The sequence below is a fragment of the Xyrauchen texanus genome, chromosome 10 (genome assembly GCF_025860055.1).
Source record: "Xyrauchen texanus isolate HMW12.3.18 chromosome 10, RBS_HiC_50CHRs, whole genome shotgun sequence".
NCBI classification, from domain to species: Eukaryota; Metazoa; Chordata; class Actinopteri; order Cypriniformes; family Catostomidae; genus Xyrauchen; species Xyrauchen texanus.
In genome coordinates, this window is record NC_068285.1 from 27347002 (window position 1) to 27359493 (window position 12492).

The 12492-nt window shown below is 38.1% G+C and overlaps 1 protein-coding gene across 1 annotated transcript in view; it reads left to right on the forward strand.

Annotated features, from left to right (window-relative positions):
- Positions 1–12492, forward strand: part of LOC127650590 (adhesion G protein-coupled receptor B2-like) — a 461335-nt gene that overhangs the window by 233511 nt on the left and 215332 nt on the right. Inside the window, 1 exon segment of the mRNA XM_052136090.1 lies at positions 11873–11959. Within this exon segment, the coding sequence (XP_051992050.1) occupies positions 11873–11959 (87 nt within the window).

The following is a 12492-nucleotide window of genomic DNA, read 5'->3' on the forward strand; positions in this document are numbered from 1 at the left end:
CTGTGATCATTTCTTACACATCTTTTTGCCTTTACATGTTCTCTCCTCGTTTCACTTTCTTTCCTTCTGTCTTTCATCTTTGTCTCTAAATCCTGGCCTTGCACACAAAAAAGAACGACTTTAGCACAAACTGGCAATTCACCAAATCTTTCTTAGCTTCAGTCTTGAATGAAAGGTTTTAGTCTACTCTTGTGTCTCTCCATTCTCTCCTTCAATTTCGATTTCTCTCTCTATTGCTATCTGTCTCAATGTGTAACATGCAATCCAAATCATTTGGTGTTATTAAGGCATGTTTACCTAAAGGCCCTGCTGATATTTCTTACATTCATACCTGACTTTCGCTTTGCAGCAGCCTATATTTAATTTTTTTTTTATTGAGGGAAGTGATGTTTCAAACAAATGTCCTCTCATTTGAAGTTGCTGCTAGCCTTAGCATGTAGCTAACCTTAGTCCAAGTTCGATACAAGTGCTTTTTATATATTAAAGGTAAGGAAGGAAACACACAACATTTTGGTAAAAGTTGATGGTAAAGCATTTAACTCACATTAGTAAGGTACTGTTAAAATGTGTGTGTGTGTGTGTGTGTGTGTGTGTGTGTGTGTGTGTGTGTGTGTGTGTGTGTGTGTGTGTGTGTGTGTGTGATGGACATGGCAACTTCTGAATCTTCTGTGAAGTTTCAACGTCCACCATCTTGACAATTTATTTTGGATAACCTCTCCTGCTAACAGTGTCAGTGAAGCTACTTTTAAACTGTAGCTTTTCAATGTACAAGTTACTGAAATCTTAAAGTAGCTAAAACAGAGTTAAGCTACTCCTACGTAGTTAAAAAAAGTAGTTAGCAACAATATAAGTTATTAACAAAGGTAGCTTATCACATTGATGTTATTTTAAGATGTGACATATGAAACATACGAAATATGTTTACATATACTTTACCAGCCACTCATTATAGATTATACATTTTTATTTTGCCATAAGAAGTTCTGAAAATCGGATTAAGCAATGTGTGACGCTACACTGCTACTCATCAGAAATATACCTATAGTTTTTCTTGATCAAGTATCACTTGATTTTATGACTGTAGAGGCAGTACAGAGCCATGATTAGCACAGAGATACGCATCCTAGCTCGGACACTTACACTGGCAAATCCCAAAGTCACATTGCGGACTTGGCCCTGACTACATACATTTATGTTGACAAGGAAATACATACATAAATAAACACACTCATATAATTGTGCAGAGTAGGTCACACCTTCTAGGGACTAAAGTCATAAATAGCCTTTATGCTTGCATGCACACACACACACACTTACGGTTTGGGGACATCTGCGCATAAAACGTGTAGTCAGAAGTGAGGGATGTGGGCGGGATGAGCCGTAAATCACTTCCTTTGTGTGGCTCACTGAGTCAGATGTAATCTCCACAACAAGAATATGTGAACACACACACTTCACACCAGCAAAGTACACAAAGTAATCAAAGATTCAGAAACTAAGGGGATTTTTGGTTTATTTTTATTCATTTTATTTTATTTTTTTTACATTTCAGAGAGACTGTTCAACACACCCATATCTCAACTGTTTTTCTTAGACAGCAATGTGATTAAATGGAGAACAAGTTGTTTGCTTCACTTTTTCTTGAGAAAAAGACCCCAGAGATCTCAAATGTATTCTCTTTAGTTTCAGAGGAGATCTTAACAGATTTTTAAATTAAATCGAACATTAGCTTGGCTATGCTATCCATGTTATTTTTATGGCACTCTAAACTTACTTTATATCAATAATGGTCTCATTTGTCTATTTTTATTCCTCCCAAGTAATTTTAGAAGAAACATTTGAGACAAAGTTTATTTACATCACAAAAGTGCACACACATAAACACAAACATTATGATGTTATCCCAAGTCCATTCAACATCCAAACCCATTGACCTCCACCAAATACTTAGCAGCTAAAAGCCTCAAGGCATAAAACCAAGCTGATGAAAGTTTAGAAAGGTCACTTAACTCATATTTTTAGCCCTATTGATTCTTTATAGCTGCTTGTTCTGCTTTTTTCCTTGTCTACATCTAAATCTCTTTGTCTGCAATGCACAGATCATAACTGTTTTATGGGGGAGGCCCAACTCAGCGTGCTGAACTAAGGCTTTTGTATTATTCACTCTCTATTTGTAGCTTTAGGGCAGCTCAGCAGAGATAGACACTTGTTATAATAACTGTCCAACCTTTCCCGACTGATGGACGGGTCTTATTTACCACTCAGAGAACTCATCGGAAGTAGCGTGGGAGATCTTGAGGAAGAATGGGGAGTTGTTCATGTTGTTGTGGAGAGGCAGGCTTGTGTTGGAGATTCATCGCTGGCATGTGATGCTGATTGATTCTCTCGCCAAAGCAGATACATTTACTTCTGATACATCTGTTTTATGTCTGATTGGCTGCTATGGTACCTCCATGTGGTTTGCTGCTAAGCTACGTGGTTTAGTGTACTTTGAGATGTACTTTTCACAAAGAATTACTAAAAACACACTCTGTTGTCTAGGGGAGACCAGGGGCTATTGTAACAGGCTATCTGTTCAATCTATTAGTCATTTTAAGTGCTAGTAGGATAAACGTTAACACAAATGACAAATTATAATAGTGGGGCCATTATAACACTAGTTTTTATGAAGAAAAAAAAAAATATATATATATATATATATGATTAAATTGCAAAATGCAATGTTGAAAATCCATTATGAATATTATTTAATCAAAATGTAATGTTGAAGACTACTCTTCACTTTTTAGATGATTATGTTCCTCAGTAAAAGGTATTTATATATATATATATATATATATATATATATATATATATATATATATATATATATACAAATTTAATAAATCAATTTAGATACGACTTTGAGTTGAAAGTCTCATGCTTTAAACAGATATTATTTCTGCAGCTAAAATAATAAGTACATATAAAAGTGAAAAATATATATATTACTATTTAATTGATTTAATTATTAATAATTATTATTTTGAGATGCTCACTTATTTAAGATACAGTTGGTTTTACATTATTTAATATCAAAGTGAAGTGTTATCGTTGCTCGTTATAATTAAATCTGTCTCGTTATGAATATATTAACGGCAGAGTTGCTTTTGGCACATATAATGTTTATTATACCAAAACAGGGCAGTTATATTTGCAATATTAAAAAAAATAAAATGTAAAAAAAAAACAAAAACAGTTACCCACGGCCCTCCATACTTTTAACCAGGTTTGCTGTAACTGAAGGCTAAGGTTATCATCTTTTAAAAGCCCTAGCTCAGAATTTATTGTTTTAAAGAATGAGCTTTACTTGAACCCAAGTGTTCAACACAGACACACCAGCAGACCGTTATATTAAATGGCTTTATTTTAAGCTAAATGCTGAACTTAATTTCCGAGAACAAGCTGTGAGGGTGGTAGAAACATAATTCAACCTCTCTTTTTCTTTTTAAAGTCCTAGCATCATGAGCACTCATACTCTTACAGACAGACACAAACCAGATGCTTCGAAATATATAAAGTTGGCTCTCAAGGGGAAATGCATAGAAGCTGTCCTGGGATCATCAACATCTGTTTAGCATGCTTGACTGATGGACAGGTTACACACCTTACTGCTGCAGATATCTCTGGAGGATTATGCTTTAACACTGAATCTCAGCTTGGGAAACAGAGGGTTTTAATGATTACATACAGTTGATGTCAGAAGTTTACGTACTCATTTTTTACCCACTCCACATATTTCATATTAGCAAACTATAGTTTTGGCAAGTCTTTTAGGGCATCTTCTCTGTGCATGACACGATTAATCTTTCCAACAATTGTTTACGGACAGATTGTTTCAATTTTAATTTACTATATAACAATTCCAGGGATATAAGTTTACATACACTAAGTTTACTGTGCCTTTAAGCAAATTATTAGCTTCTGAACAAATTGGTGGACCTCCACAAGTCTGGTTCATACTTGGGATACATTTCCAAATGCCTGAAGGTACCACATTCATCTGTACAAACAATAGTATGCAAGTATAAACAACATGGGGCCACACAGCCATCATACCGCTCAGGATGGAGACGCATTCTGTTTCCAAGAGCTGAAGGAAGTTTGGTGCGAAAAGTGCAAATCAATCCCAGAACAACAGCAAAGGACCTTGTGAAGATGCTGGAGGAAACAGATAGACAAGTATCTATATCCACAGTAAAACAAGTCCTATAATAACATAAACTGAAAGGCTACTCAGCAAGGAAGAAGCCACTGCTCCAAAACTACAATAAGAAAATCCAGACTACAGTTTGCAAGAGCACATGGGACAAAGATCTTACTTTTTGGAGAAATGTCCTCTGGTCTGATGAAAAATGGGTGAGGCTTGCAAGCTGAAGAACACCATCCCAACCATGAAGTATGGGGGTGGCAGCATCATGTTGGTGGGGTGCTTTATTGCAGTAGGGACTGTTGCACTTCACAAAATTGATGGAATCATGATGAAGGAAAATTATGTGGATGTATTGAAGCAACATCTCAAGACATCAGCCAGGAAGTTAAATCTTGGTGGGCAAATGGGTCTTCCAAATGGACAATGACCCCAAGCATACCTCCAAAGTTGTGGCAAAATGGCTTAAAGACAATAAAGTCAAGGTATTGGAGTGGCCATTACAAAGCCCTGACCTCAATACGATTTGTGGGCAGAACTGAAAAAGCATGTGCGAGCAAGGAGGCCTTCAAACCTGACTCAGTTACACCAGTTCTGTCTTGAAGAATGGGCCAAAATTCTAGCAACTTATTGTGGAGTGCTACCCAAAACATGACCCAAGTTAAAAAATATAAAGGCAATGCTACCAAATACTAACAAAGTGTATGTAAAATTCGGACTCACTGGGAATGTAATGAAAGAAATAAAAGCTGAAATAAACCATTCTCTCTACTATTATTCTGACATTTCACATTCTTAAAATAAAGTAGTGATCCTAACTGACCTAAGACGGGGAATGTTTTCTGCGATTAAACGTCTACATGTTTTATGAGATTAAATGTATTTGGATCATGTTTATGTAAACTTCTGATCAATTCTATATAGATCAAGAATCTCTTATTGCTACTGATAAATAGCCAAAGACATTCGAAGTGCAATTATTTATCTAGGCAACAGTGCTGTATGTTGATTAAAAAAGGTTTTTTTGTACACAAGGGGGTAATTAATCATGTTCCAGGGAGAATATGGGAATATTTTTGATATTGCTTTATTAAGCATATGCAAAATATATCACATCTTTAGAATATAAAGGCTGGCGGAAATTACATCCACACTAATCTGTTTTCATTTAAAAAATTTTTCCAAAGTATTCAGTGCTAGCAAGCATTTTCCAAGTCTTTGGTGAAGACATTGTCGAAGTGTAGGTGAGAGGAGGAAATGTAGTCCAAGCTATGCTTTTTAAAACCAAAACATATTAGTGTGTATGTGGTCTAAAACGTCTTACAAAACTACTCATAGATTAAAATGACAATTTATCATGCTTAATCTCATGATGTTTTCAGAGGAAAAAAATTATGTGTAATGTATGCTCATTGTCGAACCTCAGATTGAAGAGGAACAATGCGGTTTTCATCCTGGCCGTGGAACGACGGACCAGATCTTTACTCTCGCAAGGATCCTAGAGGGGGCCTGGGAGTATGCCCATCCGGTCTACATGTGTTTTGTGGATCTGGAGAAGGCGTATGACCGGGTCCCGGCTGTGGGAGGTGCTGCCGGAGTACGGGGTGGGGGGTCCCTTCTTAGGGCGATCCAATCCCTGTATGTCCAAAGCGAGAGCTGTGTCCGGGTCCTCGGCACGAAGTCGAGTTCATTCCATGTGGGGTTTGGTCTCCGCCAAGGCTGCGCTTTGTCACCAATCCTGTTTGTGATATTCATGGACAGGATATCGAGCCGTAGTCGGGGTGGGGAAGGTGTGCGGTTCGGTGGGCTGGGGATCTCATCGCTGCATTTTGCAGATGATGTTGTCTTCATGTCATCATCGGTCCATGACCTTCAGCTCTCACTGGATCGCTTGGCAGTCGAGTGTGAAGCGGCTGGGATGAAGATTAGCACCTCTAAATCTGAGGCCATGGTTCTCAGCAGGAAACCGATGGAGTGCTTACTCCAGGTAGGGAAGTAGGTATTGCCCCAAGTGAAGGAGTTCAAGTACCTCAGGATCTTATTCACGAGTGAGGGGACAATGGAGTCGGAGGTTGGCCGGAGAATCGGGGCAGCGGGGGCGGTATTGCACTCGCTCTATCGCACCGTTGTCATGAAAAGAGAGCTGAGCCGGAAGGCAAAGCTCTCGATCTACCGGTCAATTTTTGTTCCTACCCTCACCTATGGTCATGAAGGCTGAGTCATGACCGAAAGAACTAGGTCGCGAGTACAAGCGGCCGAAATGGGCTTCCTCAGAAGGGTGGTGGGCTTCTCCCTTAGAGATAGGGTGAGGAGCTCAGTCATCCGTGAGGAGCTCGGTGTAGAGCCGCTGCTCCTTTGCGTCGAAAGGAGTCAGTTGAGGTGGTTTGGGCATCTGGTAAGGATGCCCCCTGGCCGCCTCCCTAGGGAGGTGTTTCAGGCACGTCCAGCTGGGAGGAGGCCTCGGGGAAGACCCAGGATTAGGTGGAGAGATTACATCTCCACACTGGCCTGGGAATGCCTTGGCGTCCCCCAGTCAGAGCTGGTTAATGTGGCTTGGGATAGGGAAGTTTGGGGCATCATTCAAAGACATGAAGGAATGAGTCTAAAGGCGGCTACAGATGTTTAAGCTGCTTCAGAGAACACTGCAAATGCATTGATTTCATTGGGGATAGTATGTCGAAACAACAAGAGTGTAAATGCAAAGGTTTGCGATAGTGACACTCCGTCATGCGACCAAAAGTTGAGAGCTTTCAACTTTTGCTGCAATGCACACTGATGTAGACATGCATTGACCAATGAGAATCTCTAAAAGTTTAAATTAGTTTTTGCTGTGAAAGAAAAAAATTATAATAATATTAACATGGAGGAAAAATTCATACATGTGGTTGTATTCATTCCTTGTCCTTTCTTACTGTTCTCTGTCAGGTTAATAGATGAAGTGTTTCAATCATTACTGCTATATTGTTGAAAAGTTCTATTTTAGATAGCTATCGGCGATTGCTGTTGTTTTCAACATAAACCACCTCCTCCCTCAAGTACACATCTTCCAAACTGATCTTTCACACTCCCATGCGTCACACACTCCGTCTGAGCTTGTGTGTAAGTGCCCTAAGGGTATTCCTTTACCCTACTCATCAGACTTTACCTATGATTATAGATGAAACTCCTACCCGAACATGTTCATTCTTTTTTATCTTAATAAAATGTGTCAGAGTGGTGGACTTGGTGAAGTTGTGGTCAGTGCTGGTCCTCCGGCATATTAAGCTCTGGTTGCTTGTGTGGGAGTCGTGAGTTTGAGTTTGGCTCAGGTCATGTTTCCATTCCATTTAGATCCCCTTGAATTCCTCTCTATGTCTCTCTCTATCTCTCTCTTATACTGTGGCTATGTTCAGAATGGCATACTACTCTTATTACTGCAATATATAGTATTTATACTGTAGCCTGTCTCACTAAAATGTGGCCAAAAAGATGCTCTCTTCACACTTTGCTAACAGGAGACAATGGCGAAGATCCAACAATGAGCAACAGTAGCAGAGCGAAGGGAGTTATAGGAGTGAGAGACAAAAAGAATGGAAAAACAAACCCTTGCCATTCATGACACCACTATTGTCTTTTCCGTGACAGAGTAAATTAGTGTGATCGTCTCCATGCGCGTCTGAGCTATCGTAAGCGTATTAACGCAGGCCCTGCGGGAAATGCTGGTAATCAGGTCTGTTTGACAGAGCCAACGGGATGAAGTCTCTGGAGTATCCATCCATCCCATGAGCTCTAATGTATGTGACGCAGCTCTGTTTGCTAATTAAAACACCTCTCTTCCTTTCTTTTTCTGCATTTTATTTTATCTCAGTTTGTTCTCAGTCTAGTCAGCACTACAAAACCAAAATGGTGAGTGAAACAGAGAAAAATAGCTTGAAAGGTTTGTGATGCGCAGCCAAATGTCTAGCCAATTTTCTCTGAATCTGGGCATAGTTGCAGGGCAGGGCAGTTTCAACTGACCCTGTCCTCATTGTTTAATGTAGTTGTTTTGAAATTATTAAATATGAAAGGCAGTATATATTTAAGTTTGCTGTTTAAAATGCAGGCCTAAAGGTTTTGTCCACTCTTCTGTTCACATAGAGTACATCAATAAACAACTACATCTATAACTTTTCTATTGTATCAAAATCCCAGTTGCATTGGCCTGTGAACTACTATTCACAGCAAAATAATTAAATTTGAACCTGAGAAGGTTACAGCAAAACGTAGTATGTGTGGGGTGCTTCTTTCTCTGCCCCTTGACTAAGATGAATTCAGCATTGGGTTTGGGGGCTTGCTGAAGAATAAATCACGGAAAATAAATGTAATTTGTTTTGTTCATGTTGAGGATGTGTTTCATGATTGTGAAATATTCTAAGCATCTGCAAACTGTAGTGGATGTCTTTGAGTGGTAATTCAGAAATCGCCACAGAGAATCCACTTTGTCTTCTAATGTTTTCTTCCATTCTTGCTACCATGTCTCCTTTTTTCCTGAATAAGCCTGTGGAATTTATTAGCATCGCATGCTGTTCATCTCCCCATGCACGCAGAGCAAAAGGTCAAGTCGACCAATCAGCTCAAGAGAAGAGAATGCTACACACTGAATGAGGAGTCTAGCTCTTCTGTAGTTTATCAGTAAATGCAATAAAAAATTGCATTTAAAGAGTACACATTTCATAAACACACTTCTCTTTTGAAGTTTGATCATGAAACTTGTTTTTCCAGTGTAATTTCTAGTAAAAAAAAAACTATCTATCTTATACTCAGTACTCTGTATGACTTTCGTTCTTCTGTGGAACCAAAAAAAATAAATATTTTGAAGAATGTTCACATCACTCCCACTCATTTATCAAAAGTGTTTGAGGATGTTGGCCTGTCAAGCTCAAAAAAGGACAAAACACACTGTAAAAGCAACATAAAAGTACTCCATATGACATTAAGCTAGCTTTTCCTGGGGAACAGAATGATGATTTGAAATCTTGCTTGACAGCCATGGTCACCATTTACTTTCATTGAAAATTATCTTTTGTTCAACAGAAGATTGTAAGTCATAAGGCAAGGCAAGGCAAGGCAAGGCAAGTTTATTTATATAGCACATTTCATACACAATGGTAATTCAAAGTGCTTTACAAAGAAGAGATTAAAATAAGAATAAAAAATAAGGGTTTTTAAAGACATGAGGGTAAGAAATTCAAAGAATTCAAATTTTTGGGTGAACTTTCTCTTAAATTTTAGACATTTTGATATTAAGGTACAGGTGTCAAAAGGAGCTTATCTGTGTGATGTAAAGTGTTTGAACAGCACAGCAATGAAACCAGATTCTTTCTCATAGAGTAGTTCATGACCCATGGGACTCTCACATTTAAAGACTTGCATTTAACAATGCAGAGAGAGAATTAGCAATTAAACATTGTAGGGCAAACATTTTTTAGGGCAGGTAGTTTAACTTAGCGGGGAGGTATTGAAATCCAAGCCTAGACTGAACACTCATGAAACACACACACACACACACACACACACACACACACACACACACACACACACACACACACACACACACACACACACACACACAAACACACAAACACAAAGAAACAGAAGGCTTACATAAGTTCACTCAGGTCCCTGCACACTTCTTAAAATGTTGCTTACACAGTGGATATTTTAACTGCATATTTGTTGAAGAGTTTTTGCAACATTATAAAAATGTAAAACACTAATAGTTGTTTTACACTAACATACAACCTTATGCGTCAATTCCATACTAATTAGGAGAAATGTATGTGTTGCAATATTATAAGCATTGAAACATTAAAATAAGATTATTCTCTGAAAAGAAGCTTTAAGCTTCTGAAATCTAATTGGATGATACACATTTGAAGGTGTCACATTTCAATTGAATTATTTCAATTTTAATATGCCAAGTCTATATACAGTGTCTACAATATCAACTACAGTTTGAATACTAAACTATATATCTTGGCAGAATAATTGTTTGTTTTTATTGTAAACTATATACAGGGCTGGGGGGGGGTTGGTTTGCAGAGATGGACTTATCTTCAAATGGAACCATTTATTTTTAAGTATTACGGCTGTATCTTAATGGCATCTTTTTATTAATGAAGGCCAGTATCACTGATATTTTATTTAGTATACTAAATTTTAGGGTTATAAAATAGTCCGCAATGCATAAATTATAAATTAAATTTGATTAATCCTTATTAAAGCTACAAGCGTTCTTTAGTCAAAGAGTAGTTAGTAGTTTTCTCTGTTCCCTTTGTTCTTTGGTTAACTTTACTGACAGACAGAATTAGTGGCTACTGTCACTTTAAGATCTACAGCTGGTGACAGGATCTCACGCGTCTCATTCTCTCACTACTCTTTACTTCCATTTAAGATTTTATTTAACTCATTTAAAGTTAATAATGATTGATTCTTGTGAGGATACTCGACAAAACGGACATTTTGGCATAAATGTGTGTGTTATTGTTTGTTCAAGCGAAAGAGAATTCGATACTGGTTCGCGACTTTTTGTGCCTCGTGTGTGTGTGTGTGTGTGTGTGTGTGTGTGTGTGTGTGTGTGTGTGTGTGAGGAGGACATTTACTGAAGTGCGTTCTCTTTTGTCTTGTCGCACATTAATGGTTTAAAGCATTTGGTGGACAAACTAATAACTAATAAGAGCTAAAGAATGACAAAGAACGGATGCAGCGTTAATTGTGTTAAATATTTTAAAACATTAAAGCTGGACAAAAAAAAAAGAAATCGCATACGTTAACGTTGACAGCACTAAAGGTGCGTACACACTGCAACGTTACTTGTCATACATTGCTGACAGAAAATAAAGCGGTTTAAAGTGGACTCGTTTTCATGGTAGGCCTACACATAATGTTTTTTTAGTAAGCTACACAGAATGTTCTACATTAAATATTTAACTAACAGTCTGAAGTTACCTAGCAGCAGTGTATGTTAATGTTAGCTCAGTCAACGTAAGGCTAACATCAAAAGGTGTGGACAGAAAATATGATTATGCTGACCTGAGCTAATTTACTGAAATCAACCAACTCACATCTCCTTTCTTTTCATCCATGATGACATTAAGTCACCTAATGTTGTTTCTGGAGTTCTGTGCTCCATGCTTTCACCGACGACGCTAACGTGAGGTATGGATCTCAATCACACTGTTGCCAGGACCCGCCCTGCTCTGCTTCTGATAGGCTTGTGGCGTTAGTTAGAGCTGCGCTCCTCTCATATGATTGGTAGGTGAAATCAATTGACTCGAAAATATTAAACCGCATTCAAGTTCCCAGTTTCAAATGCAGCCGCGTGGTATCGCGGCTCATAATGGAAGCGGCGCACTCGTTTTTTCCAAGCGCTTCCGCGCCGAAAGTGCGTCCGACTGTAATTTGCAGCCTGATTAATACATTTTGCCTGCGCCGGAGGCCGGACCTGCCCTCAAGCCGGAAATCCGGCCCCCGGCCAGAATACTTTAAGCCCTGTATATATTTTTATGAAATTATTGATGTCATTTTTTTATTTATTTTTGTAAAAGCACATCACTTTGCATCATACCCAAGACCCTGTAATCATTGTAAATCCCAATACAGTAACTCATGACCTCTTTTGGCTTACTGCTTTAATATCTCTCATTGTTTGTTTTGTCTTTCCAGAACCTGACGATGATGAGCAGAAGGTGAAGGTGAAGACGCAGAGGCCACGGTCAGCTGACCAGCCAGGTGTGTTTCAAGCACAAACAGGTGAGCTCCTTCTCCATACCTCTTGTTGTAGCTAGTAATTGCATTTCAGCACCATGGACAGCACCTTGATGTCATTAAAGGAATATTCCAGATTCTATTCAAGTTAAACTCAATCGACAGCATTTTTTGGCATACTGTTGATTACCACAGAAAAATTATTATGATCAATTCCCAAAAAAATGTTTTAAGCAAAAATCTGAGTTACAGTAAAACACTTACAATAGATGAAACTGAGGCCAATCCGTAAATGTTATAACACTTGCTGTTTCTAAAGTATAGCCACAGGATGTAAATATATTCGTGCTAATGGGATTTTAGTATTATGTAATCACTTACTAACCTTTTCTGTGCAAAGTTATATCCATTTTTACTTATTTTTTGCCATAACGATGTAACACAGTAAACATAAAATGACCAAAAATAGATTATTTAAAAAACTTTACAGCTTAAATAATACACAAGTTATCATAATTAATATGTTTTATTAATTATAAACTTTCTGCCTTTAAGCACTCCAAAAAAGTGGCCCCATT